The sequence below is a fragment of the Pagrus major genome, chromosome 15, assembly GCF_040436345.1.
Source record: "Pagrus major chromosome 15, Pma_NU_1.0".
Taxonomy (NCBI): Eukaryota; Metazoa; Chordata; class Actinopteri; order Spariformes; family Sparidae; genus Pagrus; species Pagrus major.
Window position 1 is genome coordinate 4,816,163 of NC_133229.1, and position 25,316 is coordinate 4,841,478.

At 39.5% G+C, this 25,316-nt stretch overlaps 1 protein-coding gene across 1 annotated transcript in view; it reads right to left on the minus strand.

Moving 5' to 3' along the window:
• The window catches only part of LOC141009331 (protocadherin-15-like), a 195,457-nt gene that overhangs the window by 110,978 nt on the left and 59,163 nt on the right, over positions 1-25,316 (minus strand). Inside the window, exons 5-11 of the mRNA XM_073481880.1 lie at positions 18,157-18,317; positions 14,913-15,068; positions 13,050-13,169; positions 12,812-12,922; positions 9,503-9,673; positions 4,787-4,895; positions 4,539-4,651 (exon numbers count right to left, since the gene is read on the minus strand). Of these exons, the coding sequence (XP_073337981.1) occupies positions 4,539-4,651; positions 4,787-4,895; positions 9,503-9,673; positions 12,812-12,922; positions 13,050-13,169; positions 14,913-15,068; positions 18,157-18,317 (941 nt within the window). The remainder of the gene's footprint in view (positions 1-4,538; positions 4,652-4,786; positions 4,896-9,502; positions 9,674-12,811; positions 12,923-13,049; positions 13,170-14,912; positions 15,069-18,156; positions 18,318-25,316) is intronic.

The window sequence follows — 25,316 nt, forward strand, 5'->3', positions numbered from 1 at the left end:
TCACTATTGGCTCCCACGCTGGGATGCTTCAGAAACATTAAAGCTTTGAAAATACAGATGGAGAGGGGGAGTGAGACGACATCAGTTTGAGCCATGACCTGGAACTAATTCTGCATATTAGCTCGATTTCACTGGGCTTGTGTTGCAGAGGGCTGATTGTAACAGAAGAATGCAGTTCTACTGCTAAATTGTGGAGTGCAGGGGCACAAAACTAGAAACATTCTTGTTTATAGTCTGGTGTGCATACCCCTACGACTGCAGACTACATACTTGCAGTTTTGGCACTCCCAGTTAGAGCTGCAACAATTAGTCAATTGACAAAAAAATATCACCAACTATTTGTATAATTGATTAACTGCAATTTTTCATGCAAAAATGGCAGAAAATGTTGTTTTCAGCTCATCAAATATGGAGGTTTTCTGCCTCTCTCCGTTTTATATCCTATTAAAATGAATATCTTTGTGCATGGACTGACACCTAAAGACATTGCCTTGAAAGCTGAGACACTGTGATGGACATAAATATATATTTTTTTTTTTACCATTTTCTGACATTTTATAAACCAAACGATTTGCTGATTTACCCAGAAAATAATCTGCACATTAAAGCTGGTGCAAGCGTTGTCATCGTTTTAGCTAACTTCCTGTCCAGTGAGTAGTCCCACATCGCCACACTTGCAGGATTCCTATTGTTTTTCAGAGGCAGCTCTCTTTGCCTCTTTCTTTTCTTCGAGCGTTTTTCTTGGTAGTAGAAGTCATCACCAGGAGTGTAAGAATTGGTAGCTGATCTTGTTCCACCATTGCTGGTAAACAGGAGGATCCTGCTCTCAGGACCACCTCTTTATGAAGTTCTCTGTCCTGATTGGATAAAGTGAGCAGGGATACCAGAAAATGTCTTTTCTCTTTTACTGCATGAGCAGGGGGAGGAGAGACATGGGTTACTGATCTAACCCTCTGCAACAGTGATTATTGTTATGGTTATTGAGCTTTTTAACACTTATTTTAAAAAAAAAAAGGTTAATTGCAGCCCTACATCCAGTTGAGTTCCACAGCTGTTTTTATTGCCAACACAATGTTATGCCAGACTTTCTTTCTCGAAAATCGTCCAGCCTTTTCTCTTATCTGAGCGATAATAAGGAACACCCACACTGTGCTGACCCAAAGATCCAATCTGCTCACACAAACACCTGAGGGAAAAGTGCTGTCATTGACAGACAATGCGTGTGTGTGCCTGGATCTCTTTTTGCTCGACTTTCACACACAATTTTTGACAAAGAGGGAGAAAGACATGGTGTAGGATTACAGTGTTCCCTGGTGATTTGGCTCTTTAGCGATGTCCCTATTTCTGGGAGGCAGTGCTAAATGACCTGCGCTCCACTGCTACAACACACAGGCCTGCAGGAGATTTGCAGCTACCAAAAGTCACTGTTTATCAGTCAGTCTTGATTCTCCTGTCCAGACTCCATCATCCTTAAAGTGTCATACTGCATCTCTTTGTTTTCCTTTCCCCATCTAACCAGACGTCTTCTCCCCATCTGCCTTTGTCTTCATTTCATCCTAGTCATCTTGGTGGATATGGTTCCATCAAGTTCAATCATGACTTTTAAAGAGCAACAAATGTGTTTTTCTGAAATATGCTTTAAACCTCCAAAAGCATTAGCTATGTACACCACATACTGTGCTGCACCGGAGCATTCCCGAGATAGCAAAGTCTAATTCTCACTTTCCTACCCCTCTGAGTCCTTGAGCAATGGTTTCCTCCCCCTCTCTATGACTCAGGTAGATAAGGCTCCAACCATCCTCCACACACACATCTCTCTATCTATGTTGGTCTTTTCCTGCTCCCACTTTGAACTGTCTCCCTTCCTCTAGCTATGCACCATCCTCCCGAAGACATGCAAAATGCCTCTAATATGATCAATCTCCCCTCGCTTCCTTCCTCATGTGGAAATCAGCTCTTCCTCTCATCTCATGTGCTCCCCAGCCATCCTGGTAAACAGCAGGGCACGCAGCGCTCAGAGGTGTCTAGAGGTTAGTGATGGGTGGATGGAGGGAAGGTTCATCTGCACTGCTGCTCTGCACCAGCAGCACAGAGGCAATCCCTGACTTGGCTCGAAATTAGGATTCATGAGAGCGCAGCAGCCTATCCTCCTGCGAAGTCCATAAATCATAACATCTTTTTCATCCCCATCTCCAAAGCAGCTAAAGATAAGGTTAATGGCCTTCAGGACTGAGGTTATCTAGGTGGAGTGAGTAAAGGTGCATGCTTAAGTTATAGAGTTGAACTTAATGTGGCAGAAGCACATAAAAAATATGGGTATAGAATTAAGATGTTTTACTAAAGTAGTAAAATGCAGAGGCAGCAGGAGAATCAATATTTTACAACCTCCTGAAGCCTGATGAAGATAATCAGAGGATATTATACTGTACAGTATAGATACGAGAGGAATTGGGGATAATTCAATATCATCTTATCAACTGTCAGTGGTATCAAAGTGTATTGTGATAATATGATCATATCATCCGATTTCAGTGCTGAGTTCTGGAAAACAGCATCTTACATTGCAGTTTGTTTGGTGACAGCCTGTAGCGGGTCTCCTCGCCCTGAGGAGCGGAAGCTGCTTTGCAAACAGCAGCAGCCTGTTCAACCAACGACCGTGCTTTGCAACGTGGGAGCTATCGGAACTCACAGCATGAGGCCTACTTTTATGTCCAAATCCACTGGACACATGAGCAGAGCGGGTGTGGTGTGTCTCTGCTTCTTTTGCTGAATTAATCCGACTCACATCCTGTGGAATCCACTCGAGAATGAATATAAATGTGTGTGTATATACATATATATATATATATATATATATATATGTTTACATATATATATATATGTTTACATATATATATATATGTAAACATATATATATATATGTAAACATATATATATATATATATATATATATATATATATATATATATATATATATATGTAAACATATTCACATTTGATGTAATGATAATGGTATTTTGTGTGATAATTACCTAGACATAATGAGTTCTTATGAAAGGCAGTTTACAACACTGAAGAGATAGTGGAAATAACTTCATATGAATGGAACCAAAGAACGTTTTCATTGTGGTGCTGATAAGCTGTTGTACAGGGATCTCTTTCAATAATGTAAAATATCCAGCGGCGAGACACAAGAATAAAGATTCCACACATGGGTACAAGAGAGTAAGATGCATTTCATAAAGCATATATGAAGCTGTTACTCAAAAAATAAGGACTCAAATGGCTCAATATCTGTCTGTTAAATCACAGGAGACAGAAGAAGACTCAGTGAGTCTTTCAGTTCACAGCTGACCCACAGTGGACACAGAAGTCCAGTCAATCCTTTCAGAATACTACACCAGAATGGACGTTGCTCCAGGCAAGACAACGTAATACTAGCCTATACTGCAGTGAGTGGAGGCTAAAAGCAGATTGATTGTCTGCTTCCATATTGAGTCATTTCAATAATACACAAGTGATGATAAATACTCCTTGATCTGCGATAAAGCATTTCTGGATTTTTTTAATTAAAATTATTTTTTCCAAAACCTTTTTCCGGGCCTGAAAATAATATTTTTTAAATTGCATTACATATCAAATTGTTCATGCCTGTACAGTATAACCCAATTATCACTTTTCACATCCATGTTCTCACGGCCATAAACAAGTTTCACACTGACAGCGTGCAGACAGACAAACGTCTCTCCCTCTCCTCTGCACCGCAGTGGGTTACTATGGTTACAGGAACGCACACAAGTTTTCAGCCGATTCCCAATAAAAGGTTATTAAGATAGTGTGCCTATGTAAAAATCATGACAGTAATTGGGAAGACACCCACATGGCCCTGGCAGTATAAAGTTAAACATAGCTGCCAACCAAATAAATTCCAGTTTGACCATTTCTTTTTCACACATGCCCGCAGCAAAACGGGCTTTGTATGACAAGGAAGCTAAGGCTAGGTGAGCTGGGGCTGCAGTGATGTTACTGACATGAAAAACACAGTTACCAGCATCAATTCTACTACTCCTTATTTAGTTGGCTTCAAATGAGGCTTGACATTCACACAGTTACCCTTGAATGTCTCTCAACATTACAACAGTTGGCCAACATTATCTCAAACAGGGAAAAGCCACATTAGCCAAGCAAAATGCTAACACCTGATATGACAGGCTAACCTACAAAGTTTATAGCAAAACAACATGAAACATGGCAAAATGCTCACCTTCAACATAATGCTAGCGCTAGCGGTCTGGCGCTTACAAGAAAAAGAATGGCAGATCTTCCTACAGGTAGCAGTATTGTTCTAATGTGAGTCTACACACAGAAGGCTTTAACAGGCTCACCTAGGCAGCCTACAAAAAAGTGACTGGGATGTCTCAATTAACAATTTGTGGGTTTTCATAGTTTTTCCTTTTTAATAAAAGACAGCAAGCACTGATTCTGCTGGTGTAACAGTTAAGGAGTGATCAGAAGTCAAACTGAATGTCATTGTGTACCTTGATGATGAGCGTGAACCTCTGATACAAGTCCCTGCTGACAGGCTGCAGAACACGCAGCTCTGCAGTGGTTCTGTTCAGGGAGAAGTACTCTGGATATGTGGCTGGATGACCTGCGATAAAAAATAAGAATATTCACAGAAGATTCACAGAACACCCGAATAAACTTAGAAGTCAAGTCATGGCATACTGAACGAGCCAAAGCAAATAACATGGGTAAAATCAATGTAGATGCGTGAAGAACCTACCAACCAGGATGTAGTAAAAAATGCCAGGTCTGTCTGATGGGGGCTGTATGTTTCTGTCCATGTCTACGGCCCGGATTGGTGGGGTCACATTGAGTGGGTTCAGTTTGCTCTGCAACAAGGGGAGTAGGAGTCAGTCAACAACACAGCAAAACAATCAGATGCAAATCCATTATTTTTTTAATTTCCTGTTGACTGTGTAATTGTAGCCTATAGCTGCACAGATATTGTCTCCTAAAATAACTTTGTTTGTAGTCATTATGCAGTGACAGGAAGTACAGTGTCTTATGACACGGAAAGTTCCGCTTATAGAGGACATCATCTGCCCTGGAAAACATATTTGGTGTGCTATATTTTTTATATTTTCGCTGCTGTAGGATCCTTGTGTTGTATACTACATGTAACGCCTTCAGGTAAAAACAGCATTCAATATAGAGAATCTCCGCTGGACTCTCTTCATGTCACATTTAACTGTTTTCTGCTTTGAGAGGGAGCTGCTGTGAATGGCTGCTGTGATTGGTCATTCTTGAAGCTTGCTCCACCTGCTGATCCTTTATTCCTGTTTGTGCCTCAGTCTCATCTCCATGTGCTGCTGTGCTTAGATTGCACAAGTGCTTCTGATTGCCGAGGCTGCTACCACGTGTGCTTGCAGCACGTTTGTGCTAGTAGTTACACTAAACATCAGAAGAGTTTATCAAAGAGTATGGTCAGATCAAGAGAGAGGGAGATTGGGAACTGCACTAGTTCTTTTTTAATTTCTTAAATATGTTCAGAAACATACAGTATTTTAGCATACTGTTCAGCTGAAATAACAAAAGTTTGTAAACCAGAAATACCCGCCAGATTGTTTATGTATTGGGAAAACAAGGCAGTGCTGATCAATTCAAAGCCATGGTCCTCTTTACTGTCTATTTCTCGCCTAAAATGTATTTTACTGTATAGTTTGTTTCCATCCAGCCACCACACTGTGTCCTGTTTTAACAGCAAACAAGCAAAAAGCAAGCACTGCCCAACTCGCTATATTCTGTTTTTTGTAGGTTTTCTACATTTAAGAAAAGGGAAAACCACGGCCATGTAGCACCCATTTTAGAAATATTTGTGTCTTTCTACCTTATAGACAGCCCAGTTTTATGCGAGGGCCATCTTTCCAAAGGTGAAATACTTCTTTAAGTACAAATTTGAGGTACTTGTACTCAAGTCATTTTTAATGATACTTTTAACTTCCACCCTAGTACACTGCAGAGGAAAATATTGTACTTTTTACTGCAGTACAATTATTTGGCAGCTTTAATTACTAGTGACATTATAGATTTTGTGTGAACAACATACATAAACAAAACAAACATAAGAGCTTGAAATTAAACTAACCAATAGCTGATACAAGTACAGCTGAAACAGTCAATTGCCTTTCACATCCTCTTTTTGTCCTTTACCCACCCGTTCTCCTGTTCACCTGTGTTTCATTTGTTAGTTAGTCCCTTTGTATTTAAGCCTGTGTGTCTCACTACTCTTGGTCAGTTCTTTTGTTTTTGTGCATCTCCTGTGCCTGTTCCCTGGTCCTCATGTCTTCCCTGTGTTCTGGATTTGTTCCCCATGACTTTATGGTTTGTCTTCCATTTTTGTAACTGTTTTTTTCTGGATTCTACCTGTTGCCTTTGTTGTTGTCAGCCGTTGTGTTAATCGCATTTCGGATCTTGGATTGTTGAACATTGGTTCTGAGCTTTTTGCCTTTTGTTCTTTCACCTGCCTGCCTCTGAGTGTCTGCATTTGGGTTACATTTTTCCCGTACACATCAGTAGTCGATTTATCAGTTGACTGGATTTTAATAACCGTTTGGTCATTTTTATGTAAAAACCTTTTTAAGATACCAGCTTAACAAAAGTAATGATTTGCTGCTTCTCCTCTTTAATTATTTAAATAATTTCATATAATGTTTTTTTTTTTTTTTTTTTAAGTATAAACTTATAATTATACTTAAATACTTTTACTGAAAGGTCTGAATACTTCCTCCACCACTGATCAAATCCATAACACTGGCCAATTATTAGGGTATTTAATTAATAAGCCGGTGCTATTAAATCTATTCCTCACGAGCATACTCCTAAATATGCCATGATGGAGTTTCACATCAAGGATAATCTGTTTGTGGTGCTGTAGGCTACTTTCCCTGCTCATGCATACTCAGACACCATCAGCACTAATTACACAGCTTTAGCGCTACACTCCTGCACCAGCATATGGCTAAGTGGGAATATGTTTAGCACATCACATTTATGAAAACCTCTTCTCATGCAAAAGACCTCCATATGGCTCATACAGTATGTGCAAGTATGCTAAAGAGGCCTGAGCTAAACTTCCTTAGCATAGACAGACACATGGCTAACAGTTCCCTGGCAGGAAGAATCCCTCCCTGAGGGGGTATATTTATATCCCTCAGCTCTGGAGTAATCCTTACACCCCTCCCTAACCAGCCCTCTCGCTTTTACAATGTCTGGAGGTGCGCTAAATCAAATCCCCCTAGCTCTGCACAATGATGATTAGCTATAATACCCTCCCTCCAGCAGTCATTATCCAGGGGACTCCAGAGCCCACATTATATCCCCCCAGGGCAAAAAATAAATACAGATCAACTTAATAATGCCTGTCTAGCCATTGTGATTAATTACAATACACTCATCAATTATGGGAAGACAAATCTCCCCGTGGATGGATATGTTAGCAGCATAATTACACTGCAGAAAAGTCAGGCGCCAGCAAAAAACTTACTGAAAATGGCAAAGCTAATATGGGCCATTCCTCAAAAAACTGTTGCGAAATTAAACTGTACACTGTTTGAAGAAAGTAGAAATAGGAGAAAAGAAGGTAAATGTTATGAAAGAGACTTAAAACACTTGAATTATTGTATTAAAACTTGAAATATTTGAATTATTGATACTACCCAGTTTTATTGGTAGTATTGTTAATTTGATTGGCTGAAACCATTCAGTGTTTAGAGAGGGGAGAACGAGTTGAGACGGGGATTAAGGCCAACATTTTCACACACTAATGAAAAAGCTCTGGTTTGTGTAGGTGGTGCTCCCAGGTCCTGCATACTTAGCAGTCTGCAAACCCTTTTATCATAAATTATACATTGCATGGGCAAACTCAAAATGGAAAGTCTGGACAAACAAGTATGACCCACTGTGGCTGATCCCAACCAACTGTGCAGACACACACCACATGCAGTGCTGTAAAGGCCTCAATCCATAACTTTTGATCTTTCTACCAATCAATGCATCTCCCATTGTGTCATTATCACAGGCTTCTATGTTATCTAATCTCTCTCTTCGTCTCGGCTCAGATCAAGTCAATTTAGTTCGACCCACATGTTTGAAACATTTCTACCCAGTACACTTAAAACCCACACTTGATGCAGTCTTTTTCAAATACTACTTCATAGCTGTAATTAAAAAGTAAGCTGGTTTGCCATCCTTATTACCTATTAAACCGTAAACAACTAAAGAACTTGGCACTTATTTTTGAACGCGATTCGACTTGTTAGAAAAACTGAAACACTTAACCACATACACCTCAACAAAGTGAGTGTGAAGTGTGAAAATAATGGCAGGTCTTCAACTTATCAGACTTTTAGTTTGTCAAGAGCGAAAACACAGACAACATTCACACCTTTGGGCAAGTTAGAGTATCTTATTCACACCTCGTGTACTGTGTAGACTGTGGGAGGGAACCGGAGCAGCCATGTAATAAAACGGAAAACAGCCGAACAATCTCCACACAGAAAGGAGCTGGGCTGAGATTCAAACCTTTTTGCTCTGAGGACGCCACAATGCCAACACCAATCCAGTCCAGTCCCGTAAATCCAATCAAATCCAATCCAGACTACTCCAATCCAATTCAATTCAATACAGTTCACTCCCAGTCTAGTCCAGACTGCCGATGATGAGGACTGTTACAAGGGTTAAACCTCCAGAACAAGCGCATTAGTCGACCTTGTGTTGAGAATCTTTTGCCAACGGCTGCTCCCAAGATCAAGAACAAACTGTCAAGCTCAATTTTTAAGTGCACATGAATGAGAAGAAAGACTTTGAGGTGAAATGGTTTTTGGCTAGTCCAGTCTGGTCGATTCCAATTCAATAATACAGCACAGTTCACCTCAGCTCAGTTCATTCTAATGATCTTTTCATGCATAAAAATACACAGTAGATATTCATTTCTTCAAGACATAGATGTGTTTATATCTATTGGATTTTCTGCACCTCAGACTCGTTCAACTTCACAGCTTCCACACCCTCTCCCTTGGTATTTTTCTTGCTTTTATGAACTCCAGTGGTGTTTAGCTGTCATCCCAGGTCAACTCAGCCTTCAGCTCTAATTGCTGGTCCAACAGACCAGAAAATGCCCCTGGAATTACCATGCCTAGACAAAACAGCAAAGCTTAGTGTGCCTTCAGGCGTGGAGGCAAAGTGCAAGCAGACAATTATGCTACTTAACAGGTGTGGCATGGATTCACATTTAACGTTGGTGTTGACACAAAGCAAAACTTTGTCACAAATCTGAAATATGGTGCATAAACCACATGCACACACGCATGAGAGATAAAAACACAACCAGCGTGCATGAAAATCCAAATATGCACATACTATTAACAGGAGGAGTTCTGGTAAAATGACCTTGTGGAGCAGCGCTGTGTTCACACTTGCCTGTCTGCCTCGTTCTTACCGGTTCAGTGAATTCAGGGATGGCAACGCGGTAGGTGAGGGGGTTGCAGTCGCGGGTGTTGTTCACCAAAACACAAGGCAGGAACATGGGACCCAGGTCATCTCCATCCAGAACGTCGACAGTTAGCGTCGTGGTAGCAGTTCGTCTGTTGGGGGGATACGGAGCGCGGTCCTGGAAGATGAACAAATATCAACCTTCAAACTCCCAGATGATTTGCTGCTTTGTGCACTCAGGCTGCACACTGCTTGACCTAAAATCAATATAATATGTTAAAACCATGACGGATCTGTACAGCTGTTCTTTAGCATATATTATATATAATTCTGTGCAAAAACATACTGGAATACATTGATTACATTAGAAGGTAACAAGGTCATTTATTTGTCATTATAGAACACAAATAATAAAATGAGGGTTTGTAGGTCATTCATGCTACACAAACATAGAACATATACATTTATATACATAAAGATGTGTACACTCAGAAAGTAATTCTGTAGTGCATATTTTAAATCTACATCCGGATGACTATAACCAGCAGTAACAAGATGGTGATGATAGTATGGTCGCCATCTTCTTATTAAAAGTTTAACATCAGGTGAACTCTGTCCAACCTCAACTGTGTTTGAGCACCAAGCATTAGTGACATAAACACAGAGTCCAGCTACTCTGGAGAGGGGAAAAGGCCCAATGATGAGACAGAAGAAGAGCCTACGATTGCCAAGCAAAAGAAAGCTACATTTAATGGAAAATATCAGGAGCCATACTTAAAATACGGGTTTATCAAGTTGGCTGATAAAGTGGCTGCATTCAAAGCCAAACTGGAGCTGTGGGGACGGCGAGTGGACAGAGGGACATTTGACATGTTTCAAACATTAGCAGGGATTTTGGAAGAGACTGAGCCTGGGCCCTCATTCTCCCACCTTGTGCAAGATCACCTATCTCTGCTTTCAAAAGAGTTTGAGCGTTACTTCCCAACGACAAATGACCCACGACATGCGAAGAAATGGATCAGCGACCCATTTGTAAACATGCCTGGTGCATCGAGGATGTCTTCGCTGGAAGACGATCAACTGCTGGAGATTGCAAATGACAGTTGCCTTAAAAGTATGTTCGAGTCAACTGCAAATCTTGTTTGTTAATACGCTCGTTTAATTATTGTATTTTATTTCCGCGTAATCCCCCCCATTGCCGGTCCGTGAAATAATGTCTTACATGAAACCGGTCCGTGGTGCAAAAAAGGTTGGGGACCGCTGTGTTAAAAGATCCTCACCCTCAAATATTCAAATGTCTACCCAGTTTTCAAACTCTATTTTTAAATAAATTGAAATGTAATGTATGTAATAATGTAATGTAAAAATATACATAATAACAGACTGAACCATAATTTTTCAGTTTTTAAAGTTCTGAGAAATGAAAAAGAGACAAGAAGCAGCTCTCAGTGATAGTAGCCCTTCAACAATCAAAAGAGGGGACGAGCAGTTGAAATACAGCCGGGGTCAAGGATCAGAACAGTTTCCTTACTTATGAGTAAAACTATAAAACCAGCACAGAAGTGAGAATTACCAATGTTGGAGCATACAACAGCACTGAAGCATCAAATCAAATGGTTTTGTTTATTTCAATATAAATTCATTTTAACTTTATTACATGATTTGGTCTGTGCTTTGCTACATTATACAACATATCCTCGACAGAGAGCTTGTCAACTGGTACTTGTAAAAAGGCTCCTACTTCTCCATGTATTTAAATAGAAAAGGTGTTATGACGCAAACAATATGTTCAACATCAGACCACTTCACACCAGATGGAACAGCACTCATCATCTACATTCCACTGAACCTTTCCTTCTTAAGAAAATTATTCTTGGCAATAAAACACATCTCTACAGCAGTTATCCACAAAGATTCCCCCTTGTGGTACCGTTGCTTCCCAAAGTGGTACCCTGAGAAGAGAGCAGCACAGCACTTCAAAGATTCGTGCTGTCAGTGTAATTGAACTCTTGACACAAGCGGCACAGAGTTCTGGTAAATACCACATCTTCTTTCTCTCCCTACTCTGACGTCCTCTTGCAGGAGAAAATGAAATCTCCCTGGAGGACCTCTTGCCAGGCTAAAGGGTAGAGTCTTTTGCTCCCTCATGCAGGAAATGGAGGGAATAGGAAATGGGTTGGATGCTAAATGATTGTCTGTCCCGCAGTTTTTCACCTCTTGCATTTTATAGCATAGAGTGTAAGATCCGACCACTGCTTCGGTCGAGTATTTATGTAATCAGTGATAGGGAGGTTCTGTACATCGAGACTCTCAGCTTTCATACATTACGGCTTTCAATCATTCAGCACTGCCCATGTAGGCATTGGGAACTCTGTGATTCAAGCCTGGGTGCTTCTCTAAGTGAAAATTCAGCTTCACAGTTTGGCCAGTGGCTTCGCGGTGGCCCAGACATTTGCTGCCTAATGGCTAAAGGTAAAGACCAGAGAAATACCATAAAATGCCTTCATTATAATTCATAGCAGCACCATTAGGATTACTTGTTTTACAATATTTTCATGTTTCCCCGTGAGGGTGTGAAGGAAAGTGCCCTCCCTCGAGTAGAATCTATAATTAAAACTACTCTGATCTGCAAAGCTGCTCTGATATATACAGAGTACAAACAGTTATCTCAGAACGTCTCAAAGACAGCTTTAATCCCTCTTTTTAATAAGAAATAAATAAAAAGTAAGTAGTAAATGAAACACTGGAGGCTTCAATCCTCTCAGCCTAATATCGCTGACTGTGAGGATTCTGTAGATTAGTATTTTCTAAATGTGATTTAAAAGAACTTGTTTATGCAATGTCCTTACACCGATGGAGAAATCTAAACATCAGGTCATTTAGCATCCCTCTTAGGATTGGTGGAACTGAGAGTGAAAAGAATATACATATATATCATTAAGATGGCACCCAGGAATAGAAATAATGAAGGTTAAGGATTAACAGCAAACTACTGACTACATGTTTAAAGCATCTGCCCCCTCTGATCTGAAAAAATGACTCAGACAAAGAAAAAAAACAGGTTGGTTCTGTGTGTTCAAATTCCATGCTCCCAAGGATAAATTTGAGAATACAGCAGCTGCTACCAAAGACAAAGCACATCTTGAGATTTTATTTCACATCTTTAGTTAAGTGGCACTTAGAACTGAGTCTGTGTTGAGGCAGACGACCTCAAACTAAATCTACAAATCAGGTCCTATTTATAATCTGTACATATTGAAATCTTACTGGTCTTAACACTTGCAGTCATTGTGCTCATGCAGTTTAGCTCACTCACATTGGCTTGCACCAAAACCAGATAGCGAGTTCTCTCCTCATAGTTCAGCCTCTCCGCCAGAATAATGTGTCCCGAAAGGGTGTTTGCGACACCCACTGTTCTGTTAGATTCCTGAAACAGAGAGAGAGTCGATATGATAAGACAGAAAGGAGGGAGGGTGTGAGCAATAAGTCATGATTGTGGAAGAAATTTACAATAGTGCAGAGGGTGTTTATCATGGCGTGACTTGTCCATATACCGGATCATTGGGGTTGTAAAGGATGCTGTACTCTATGTGTCCATTGGGTCCGTCGTCAATGTCCGTGGCGCCATTATTTCCTGAGAAGCCGGTAAAAATGGTCGTTCCAACTGGTGTGAGCTTGAGGAAAATACGACAGTGGAGAAAAAGAAAAGTCAACAGCTCAAACAGACCCCTATGAGTACAACATCTACTCACAGCCGAGAGCTCATGCGTACAGCTATTAGTGTTGCTACTCCAGCCCATTAGTATACAAAAAGAAAGGGGAAAAAAATCAAAAGGGGAAAATGTTGCAGTCAGCAGCTGAAGGCTTACGCGCAGTGCTGACAGAATAACAAAAAGTAAGTATGAGAACCACTGCTGTTCCCCAGAGCCATCAGCAAAGTCCACAGGACCAGGCAGTGGGCAGGAGAGCTTGTTCAGGGGAGACGTTGACAGCAATGGAGAATGACTCACTATACTGTTGGGCCAGCTGCATATGGCTGTGATAACACATTGTGACAGGAACTTCCAACACGCAATGTACAAGAGGTGTGAATAACGGAGACTAAAGTTGTGGTTGTCTAGAACTCAGCAGGGAATTATCTTCTAATCTCAAAACACATGCTGATGAACTCTCTTGAAGCATTGCAGGGTTGTTTTAGAAGAGAAGGGCTGCCCTAGTGCTCACAAGATATTTATGCAGAGGAAGGCTGCACTAAAGTCTCTGAATTCCTCTCCTGACCTGCCAGTTAGCATGAATACATACGTGTCAATGTACAAACTTCAGGAAATACAACAAATACATGTTATGTCTTGCAGGGAAGTACCACTTGGTGCACTAAATCCACAGTGTGAGGAAAAAAGATGCTGTAAAGGACAAAGCTAAATCATTAAATTGTTAACTGGAAACTAGTTGACTTAATTTGATCCTTGAGAACCATTTTGATAGTCAATTTTCACCACAGATGCAAAGCAATTATTTGTGGGATTTGAAAACTTCACACTTTTGGCAACTCCACTAATAGTATCGATTAAACTTTCTGTTGCATGTCACTACACCCTTCTTTGTGGACCCAATAAAATTAGGCTGAAACCAATACAAAGGCTGCACCAGTTCTCACAGGATTAGCTCATTTTTCAACATGTCCTCACTCCCAATTCATCATTCAGCTGCTTGGTCAGTGGCAGCTAGGCTCCACAAGTCAAGTTAACCATAATACATATGAAACGTTCAGTTACATATTCAAACAAAGCTTGCTGACACACAGTTCACATATGACATATGACTTTTGGACTGTTGTGGATATTGTGAAACAGTGGTGATTTGTTTAGGTTTAGTCACAAAAACCATTTTGTTAAGTTAGGCACAAAAACTTGGGAAACCCAGAGCGACATCAGAGTTGGGAATGAGACTCAAAAACTTTTCTTCCAAATAGGTCTTTTAACATAGCTACATTCAGTCATGGCACTTGCGTTACTTAATGAACTTATGTCAACTCAATTAACACAAATTAAAAAAAAAAAAAGACTCTTGGTCACAGATAGGACAGAACCCTGCTCTCCTGGAGGAAAGTCATGTGTATGACTCAATCAACCCTCCCAACCACTCCCCGATTTGGACTGCGCTCGCTCTTTATACTACTGTCTTAGAGGAGCACTTCAAGAAGTGACACAAGTTGTACCTACAGTGTCAGACTTAGAAGCGTGTGGCCACTGACCGGCCTGCAGTATTTGACGCATTGGGAGTGGTACCGGGCTACATTTTTTAAATAAACAAAAACTTCAGAAGGATTCTAAAGATGCTGCAACAACATTACAGTTCAGCACATAGTGCACTGATTTAAAATCCTGCAGAACCAAAAACAGGAGCTGTTCCCTCACCTCGTTTACTGCGACATAGTAGCGTGGCTGCTGAAAGTGAGGGGTGTTGTCATTCCTGTCCCTCACAACAATCCGTACCTCGTGCAAAATGACAGTGCCAACCAGCTCATTGGTGCACTGGACCTGTACCACAATGGTGGTGATGTAATTTGGGGGCTGAGATAGAACAGAGAAAAGAAAGACATGTCATTTAAGCGTTACAATGACAGTTAATGGAAATAAGCTTTTGTTATGGAAGTGTTAGAGTTAACTGCAGTCATAATATAATAATACGTTTTTTTCTCTCCCTGCAACAAAATTCTGAATACTATAAAGACTAACACGAGCACTTTGTCAGAGATGATTAACTAAAAACTCCAGCGACCTTCACTGTTACTTCCAGTGAACACACTACGTAGCCAGCTCAACAATACACACACACGATGTTCAAAGTAAAAATAATTTGGGGAGAAAGGTTTATCAAAAATATCTATTAACCAGCATCCACCAGGGTTTGTTATCAGAACCAAATTACCTTGATTTTTACTGTGTTTCTTAATGGGCAGTATCCTCACACTGAACTCTACTTCTACTTCAGTCTGAATGGGAAAAAAATCCAGTCCTCTTGTTAATTAAGCTGCCAGAATAGAATTTACCAGAGTAAACAAATCACGGCTTTTGCTATTTTATTTTAAGCTGGAATCTGCAGCCTGGTTTTGCTTTTTGAATATTACATGTAATACATTTTTTAAATATCTGATCAAACAAAGAGCTTCAGGCCTCGTGCCATGATCTGTTCCAATGTATATTGGACAGCAGCAGCTTGTGTCCTTGCCACTGCTACTTCTCAGACTGAATCTGAATTTAAAAGCAAGAATGATTTTGCCCTATAGTGTAATGCAGCCAGGTCAGCTTCACCTCCCCCCTCTCTCCTCCTCACTTGCAAAAGGATTGTCTCTCATGTGCTCCCCCACTGTTGTTACGTCTCTTGTTAATTGGCCATATTTCTGAGTTATTCCCACTAGTAGTTTCACGTAGTTTCCTCCCCTTAGCCTATACAATCTAATCACACACTTCATAAGCAATTTCGTTCCCACAGCGGTCACAACACTTAACACACAGTGCCAACCCCCCTGCTGCAGGTTAACTTGTTTACTTGGAGAACTGAATTGAACTTATTACATTTACGAGTGTCTGCATTTATTTATTCACTTACTATGTTTAGCACTCGGGGCAAATTATCATGCACAACACTGAAACAAATGACCACAAAATCTGCTGCTTCATTACATTTAGCATCTTTGCTCTTGGTAGCTAAACAACAGTGAAAACCTCATGAATGATTCAGTTTGTTAATAAAATGAACTGGATGGGGCGATGGTGAGATTAAACTGTTACTATAAGATTCAAATCTAGTGAGAATCAAGGTTAATTCCCTTATTGTATTGATAATTTCCACATGATTGATTACTATTATCAGTCAAATTTGCAAAAAAATGAATTCAGACGGTCTCACCTGAGATTTATTACGTTATCTGTTCACTGCTTGTAAGTAAGAAAGTTGATAGAGTACAAAAAAAGGGAGCAAAGAGCAAATCACAATGACTTAGAGACAACAGAAACAGTGAGTTATCAGGTTTTTGAAGTATAGTTATGTGTATGTGTCCATGTCCTGCATTCAGAAACCTGCAAAAGCCCTTATTCCTATTTGAGAAACCTGGATATGCTAGCTAGAACCAGAATTATGCAGCATGTGAACAACTTATTCTGGTTTCTGATAACTCTATGCCATGTGTGTAGTTTGTCGTTTTTGTCAGCTCAAGTTATGTAGCCGTTACTCAGTCAGTAAAATCCCATATGTTCATTGATGACCAGCTGTAGTTCAAAGAAAGGTTACGTCTGACTTTGTCACAGCAATTCAAATAATCAGTTGCACTGTAACTACTGTTGTCCATCACCTGTGATCTGATTCACTGTAAACAAAAAGTTACAAATAAAGTTGTGAAATGTCAAGACATTATCTTCATAAAAAAGTCTTATTTCAAACTCTTGTTTGAATAAATAAATAGTTTTGCCGACATATAATCTTTTGAAGAGATGATTTATCTTCTTTAGGGAAACTTTCTTAAAAAAATGTTAAATGGTTAATAATTTAAAATGTTCCTGTTGCAACCATTTAATTTTCAAGCACTCAAATAATGACGATCCCTTTCACAGCTCACTGTGAACAATTTTTGAAATACAGACTTTTGTTTGTTTCTTTTTTTGTTTCTAGTTAAGTCAAGACATTTGCCTTGAAATTATGAGGTTTTTCTTATAGTAAAAAAATCAGTTCAGAAAGCCAGAAACCAAACTGTGCTGTTGAGGTAACTCAGCTGGGACACATGTTCACCACAATTACAGCATTATTTCAGAGCAAAATCATTTTAAAGGCACAAATCAAATGTTCTGTAGCTAAAAGAAAGCTGGTGACTGATGATGAGCTACTCATATTACTCATAGTAACACTTGAAGTAGAATTCCTTTGAAAAGTCAGTGCTACTTAACAAACATAACCACAGCACGTTCAATAGCCAATTGAAGGGGCTCTGTGGAACTGGAAGTTTATGTTAGCAGACTCCATTTCCAAGCTAACGTTAGCTACTGTTAGTGGAGAAGAAAGAGCCACCGAGACAAGGCACTTGAACGTGCATAAAGTCACATCCTTTGGACTGTTGCTGAAATCCTACCCGAGTCCCAGCAGCATTAAACAACTTAAACAAATAACCTCCTGGTTTGTGTAGGCAACCGAGAGAGACGGAGGAGGTCTCATGTTTCACGTCACGTTACAATCTGCTCACATGTGGCCAATGCAAAAGTGATTAATACATGTAAATTCCTACAAATTGTTAGGGTTAGAGCCCCCTTAAAGAAACAATATGCTTTATTCTTTCTTCATTGTCTGAATATCTGCCTTTAGAAATTATAATAATGATGACAAAATAGAAAATTTAAACAGCCCTGATAAAAATAAATGTGTAGGAAGTGAGTCTGTTTAATTCAATTATAAACAGATGCTGTGTGTATATACAACACTGGATCATGACCATGAGATTGGAATCTGTTCATTGTATTCTCTCCACCACCTAACTAAATTCTCTAATACGCAAATGAGCTCACACAATAGAAGCAACATATCAAACGAGATGGAAAGTATTTTACTTTAAAAACACCAAGACACAAGTGGTTTCTAACTACAGATCGCCATCTTTTGTCCTTTACTCACGTCTCTGTCCAGAACTCGTCCGGTGCTGTTGAGGTAGAGCCTCTGTCTTGTTGGTTCCAGTATCACCCAGTATTCATAGTTGTCCAGCAGCGTCAGCGAAATGGTTCTGCCTGGGTCTTGGGCACGGCCATTTATCTGCATGTTTTCCACCAAAACTGTACCTGTGAAGGCAGATAGGTCTTCATTTAATACATGTCTCTCTTAAAGAAAGATTTTCACCATGCTGTTTTATTCTTTCAGAATGTAAAAGGTTGGTGGTAGAAAATAAATGATGCATTAAGTGTTATTTTCGATAGAGCTGTGTTGCCTTTTGATAAAATGCTTTGTTGGATGATGAAGGTTATATTATTTCAAATAACAGGAAAAACTAAAACAAAGAAGCACAGTTTTGCTGATTTATGTCTCCATGAAGCTTAATACTTATATGATTAAAGGTTTTATAATATCTATAACAGTAGCTGTCTAAATTTGCCTCTGTGTAATGCTATTAATCTTAATCTTTCTTATGATTTTCATAATGTCTGCTGACCACTCAACTACAGCCTCAGAATACTTCAGATCTCTATAGACTATTTCACATCTATAACACTCATCCTTTAGGGCAGCAACACTTTCGGGTTTATATTCCATAGCTTTTACTTGCTGACTGATTAAACCCGGGAGAACTCTCCCAAAGCCTGTCAAGTCTAAGGATTTTTTGGATTTATGAAATACTGTAACTGGTTGAGAACTGGAAACAAAAAAAAAAATCAGGATGAGCAGTGTTTTTGTATTTTAATTGACTTAAAAGGAATGAAAAGTCAAATGTAAAACTACTGTTATAAAAGTTTCACCGAAAGTAATTAGAAATTAAGTATGCATACAGTATAATATCTAAAACAATATCTAAAAACCTACTGTAGTCACTCTAATGGAAGGTGTCAGTAACTGTGGCTCATCAATTCGGTATGATCTTTCATATTTAATCTTTCTGAAACATCAAAGAATTTCCTTATTTTTAACAAGTTGAAACCAGTTTAGTGTCATTTTTGGTTACCTCATCTTGGTTTGCAGAGTGTATAATATTACATGACGGATATTGTAAAACTATTACAAGAGTCAGGGATTCAGCCACAGCAAAAAAACTAAATCAGACACAAATTCTTCATAAAAGTTGGAAATGTCGATTATGCTGTCGAAAATAATTGGCTTATGCAACCCGGCCCATTCCTCACTACATCCCCCCCTTATCAATCAATCCATCAATCCATCAATCCATCAATCCATCAATCAATCAGACTTTATTTGTATAGCACTTTTCATTGCTAGTTTCAGACCGACGTTGTTGTCATTTTCACGCCCAGCGGCCACCTGTGCGCCCCTGTGCATGTTGGTGCACAGGGGCTAGACTAAAGTCGAGAGCGCAGTCCGTTTCCACACAGGCGGGTTCACACCGTTCATACACTGTGATTTTATGATTAGAGAGGCTGCTTTCACTTATTTTAAACATTTCCATGAACTCAGTTATGTACTGGAACGAATATCGTGGCACATTTAATCAGCAAAACTGAAAGCTGTAGTTTTAAACTCTCCAAAGGAAACGAGTCAGGAGTTTTAAATAATCAATTCAGTTTATCAGCTGTTTCTTGTGCGCACATGTGCATGTTAATGTAGAGATACACATATTGTTTCTGCTGCTGGAGGATCGCTGCATGTCATGTGATGTCATTAATATTTTCCTCATTAAGCACGGATTTCTCCCCTCTCACCCCACCGTTATTGGTCAGGATGATACTTTTTATCCGTCCCACCTGATCCACAGTTTATTTTTTCATATGCAGTCAAACAGAGTTGTTGATGGGACAGATGATTGTGAAATGGCGGGGCAGAGGGTCCAGCAGCCGAGGAACACATCCCTTTCCCTAAGCGAAGACGAGTGCTACTGTTGAACATGTGCCAGGCCATCTAACCATCTAAATAGGGCCCAAAGTACTTCACACAATGAAACAATGAATTCAGACACACATAATACAGTAAAAAACAGGAACTTAGGAACTGAGAAGGCACTATCGCAATAAATGCAATCATTAATATAATATAGGCGTGAAACATTGCCATTATTGAAACACAAAAATATAACACTATATTTAATAAAATAAATACAGTAGGGTCAAAAAAACTTCCCCCCCCAACCGTCACAAGCGAAATGCCACCCTCCTCACCTCATAAGACAACACAGGCCCAGCAGTCCAAGCAAAAAGCCAAATCCCCGAAAAAATGTGCATGACTCACAGAATATCCCAGCACCTGGCCCCCCTACCACTCCAAAGACAGCATGCACCCGACTGGCACAGACCCTACAAGTCTGCACAAAACCTAACAAGTGGAGTGTGTAGTAGTTTAGATAAGTGGTTTTCAAGAAAGCTGCAATCAGCAAAACCAGAGGCCAAGCAAACAAACAGGTTCATTCTAAGCGGGCACTGCACTAGTCCATCAAATCAGCAAAATCAGCTTGTCAAGATCAGATGATTGTTAGCCTTTATGGCTGTATAAATGTTGTTTCATGTGCTTTATTCCTCAAAAGACTAAGCAGGGAAACGGATTGCATTGCTAGAAGGCATTGCTAGAAGCCCTATATACAATGCATCGCTTGCATTTTAATTAGTTCTGACAATGCCTATAGGTATCGGCTCTGTCAAACAAACTAATAAATAAATATTAGGGCTGTCAAAGTTATAATAATAACAATAATAACAACGCGATAATAACAAGTTAATGCAAATTACTCTTAATGCCTTTCATTTTCACGCACGATTAACGCACGTACGCACGCATGCACATACGCACGCATGCACGTTATGACCCTCGGCCCGCCCCATAGTTTGGGAACTCAGGAAGTGATGCAGCAGTAATGTTGTGGATGGCAGCAGAAACAAACCTCCTTGAGCAGAAATGGATAAAGAAAAGCATCTTTCGAATGGAAGGTTCAGCTTCAAAGCCCTGCCAGATGGTTCTCTCGACAAGAACAGAGTTATTTTCATTTACTGTCGATGTGAACTGAGTTACCACCAGAGTACATCGAGTCTCAAATACCACTTACTGGCTGAGCACACAGCTGATGCAGAGAGCCCTCCTCCCCTCGCTAATGGGTGGCTGCAGCTTACAGGCCGATTAACATTGTTTAGTTAACCTTTACAAGTTGGACACTACATTGTGTTAGTATTACTAAGGAATGTTACACTCAGGTCAATATGCCCATCTGTTGTTGCTTGTTGGGCTTGAGTTTGTCAGTATTTGTTGTTTTGGATTGTTGCAATAACAATAAACATACATTTTCATAAAGCAAGCACATCTGTCCACTCCCATGTTGATATCCCTTTAAGGTACATTTAGAACAGATAAAAAATGTGCGATTAATGTGCGATTAATCGTGAGTTAACTTGGACAATCATGCAATTAATCGCGATTAAATAATTGAATAATTATTTAATAATTAAATTTAAACAATTGACAGCCCTTATACTAACACATAAATAAAATGATCACTATGCCACTTTGTATCTATACCACTGAAAAAATGTCAGTCAGAAAATTGTCAGAAGAGAGCAAACATTATCCATCTAACAGTTTTATTTAAGATCTACTGTATGATATGGATCATGTTCTAGATCCAGTTCAATATATTATACAGGACCACCAGTGCTTTTGTACCAAAATGAAAAATCTTTCAATCATATTCAATGGCAACAAGAAAACAAAGATTTCAGTTTCCATAAACACAATAACATGATTTATCCAGACATAACTGTATTTGGATAAAATATATGAATTCAGTACACATGCTTTAGTGACTGATATTCTGGTCATGCAGGGATATGCAGGAAAGAATGTGTTTACACCCAATGCTAATTTAAATTTCTGTTTATGCTTGTTGGTACCTTCCATGCCTCAGTTAGTAGAGAGTACGAAGAAAATGTACCACTTCAGCCTGTGATTTATGTAATTGGCTGATCACATCACAGGATGTCACAGCTGCCGTGCATAAAAACACATGGGTTATGCTGAATTCTTGTGTTCATTGGTTTTGTTCCTCTGTTACGTTGAATGCAAATTTATGATTTGCGTTCAACGCATTTCACGTGATTAAGAAACATGCTTTAAGTGAGCTGGTTAGTCTTCAAAGTACACTATGTTTTTACAACAGAGGGAAACAAAATCAATTTTCCCCATGGGGATATACAAAGTACTTCTTCTTCTCCAAAAAGTGAGTTTAGTTTCAACATGGTGAACTCAACCATACATGGAAATACTGTATACGCTAAAAGCACTTGACATGCCTCGCCAATCCTCCAGTTGTAAAACCTAAGAGGGTATTTTAATGGGCTTTTTTAATTACTGCCCATAACATCTTGTATTTTATCCTTTCATAAAGTACGTTTATCCTTTTTGCAGAGTCACTCAGACTCTCAGATACTCGAGAAGGGGCACAGATGGAGGTGTGATGGAAGCCTTTGCCTTTTAATTATAATACCCACTGCTGCATTTTTAGCCCAGTATTAATGACTGTGCTCCCTGTTTGCAGCCGTCAGGGTTTGATGCATTTGTGTGTTGTAATCACAAGGACCTATAATTATCTGTCTCACTCGGGCTAAACTCTATCTGAAAAATGGATCTTCGAGGAATTTAATTTAAAAGTCAAAAGACCCCCCTGTTGCTGCTTCATTAATCTAAAACACAGCTTTTCAGAAATATATCTGCCTCAGTATCTTTGAGTGGTGAGCTACATCTTTTTGAAGCTCTCAGGTCGTAAATTATGCCGGTGATAATGTTAAAAGGGAGGGCACGGAGCGCCTCCTTTCTTCCTCAAGTTAATTGAACTTCAGCTTTTCTGCTGTGACAGCTGTTACTCCCACTGTTCTCAACGGCAAAGTTGTTGTCCTCATCAGTCAACAGGAGTCTGTCAGACCTGTACAAACAAGTGCTACCCAGATTTCCGCCAGGTTTTATGTGTATTTTACTTCTAATTAAATCGAATCACTCTCTCATTAGTAGCTTGTGACTCAGTCAGGTCATCTCCGGACAGAGACGCCTCTGATCGGAGCTTCACAGTGTGCTAAACCCACAAGAGACAACACAGAGGGCTTACTTTTATCCCAAATATCAATAATGTTGGCATCCACAGATGATGGCACCAGATAAGTGTGGAGGCTCGTTTCTGTTAGGGCTCCAAGTTTAGTATGAAAAAAAAAAGTTAGTTGCATTATGTTTTATTGCTACCAGCATGGAGGTCTGTTTGAAATATGCTTTCAGCTCAGTCCATGATCTTAATGAAGTGAAGTGCCACAGGGAAGCAAACCAAGTGAAATTTGGGTATGGGAGCAAACACAACCAGTTAACTCACACACACACACAAATAAAACAGCAAAAAAGATAATTGTTGTTCCAAAATGTTTCAAATTAGTCAATAAAAAAAAATAGTTTGACATCATTTGTTAAATACGAAAAACACAATATGACACGTTTTTCTTTCCCTTCAAAAGAGGGGAGATGATAAGCTCACAAGTAGAAATGTTGGTGGAGGACACAGGCTAAAATTAACTATGACAAATTAGCTGGAATTGGAATTTGGAATATGCAATCACCACATATAGATAGCTCTCTTCTACAAGGTGAAGGATAAAGGTTAACAATTATTTCATTTATTGCCCAGTATGAAAGCTCTCTAACTCCTGAAGGTGTTAAAAGGTTCTCTCTTCACTCACATTTCCCCTTTTTTCTTTAAATGCCCCATTTGAACCTCTGTTGAAAAGGTTTACACTTCTTCCATATAAATTTGTGCCAATCTCAAAGATCGTTTTTTTGTGGGTAAAAGTTCTGGAGGAAACTGTTCAACAGATCAACTGTTCGTGAATGAACCCGACTATGTCTGAAAAGTGCTGAAACTGCTGTTCTGAAGGCAATAAATGAATGACCTCCCATTATCAACCATTGAGAGTAGTCCTTCAGTTTATCTCAACTGTCTGAGTGACTACGTGGGTCATTTCAGAATATCTCCACAGGTATCCCCCTATATTTTTATTTCATATAGTCACATTCCCTCTTCAACATCTCATTCACCCTCATAATATCTATTCAAACGACACAGATTTACTTGGGCAAAGACCAAGCACAAATGTTCTGTGGCCACAGCTGTCTCTATGACGACCATTACTGATGCTGTTCAATGCCAAGAAATCTTGAGATCCTTTGGCCAAGATAACCAAACCCCAGATTTCAAACCCGTGCAGCTCTCTATCTGACTTACTTACACACTGCAGGACAAACACATTCATTATGAATAAACAGACAACCAGTTGTCAAATCTTGCTTCCTTTAACTCTGGAAAATAACTAAAGTGAAACGTTTAAGCATTCCTCCACAAAACAAACTTAAGACTGCTATTTGTGTCATAGTAATGTCCCCTCTGGATTATCTTAATTCCCCATTGTTTGTAAATGGTAAAAAGCTTCTTTCTGGCATTAATATGAGACCATATTACCCATATCCTGGCATCACTTCACTGGTTACTTACTCACTCAAGTGATTTTAAGATGTTACAGATTACTTTCAAAGCACCGGGGCCTAGGCTCCAGCTTGTTAGGATGTTCAAAAGTGGAAGATCAGACAAACAAGATCAGCCTTTGTAATCCAGACGCCTAGACTCTGGGATGAGATAATAGCCCAGTTTGTCAATGATGAACAATCTTAGAGTCCAAGACTTTTGCCTAAATATATACAGGCATTTGCTCAAACAACACTGAAGGTAAATCCATATACAGGACTGTTAAGAGCTTTATAATACTAACACACATACTGGAATAAAAAAAGAGAAGATACTGTATGTACATGCAAAATAAATGCAGCAATTAAGATTATCGAGGGAGCAGAAAACAGTATGTCAATACTATTTTTCCTTTTCCTTTCCTTCAGTGTTAACAAAGGTAAAGAATCTGCACCAAAAAGGTAAAAATCTGCACCAACAGAAGCTCCTCTCTCCCACAGAAAACACTGCTCCTGAAACACCTCATCAGCAGCTAGTTTGGCACGTAACAGTTGATTTACCACCGCTGCTCTTTTGTTGTTGTCAGCGGTGCTGGGTCAGGCATGTGGGAGCTGACCAGTCAGAGGACACTGGGTATTCA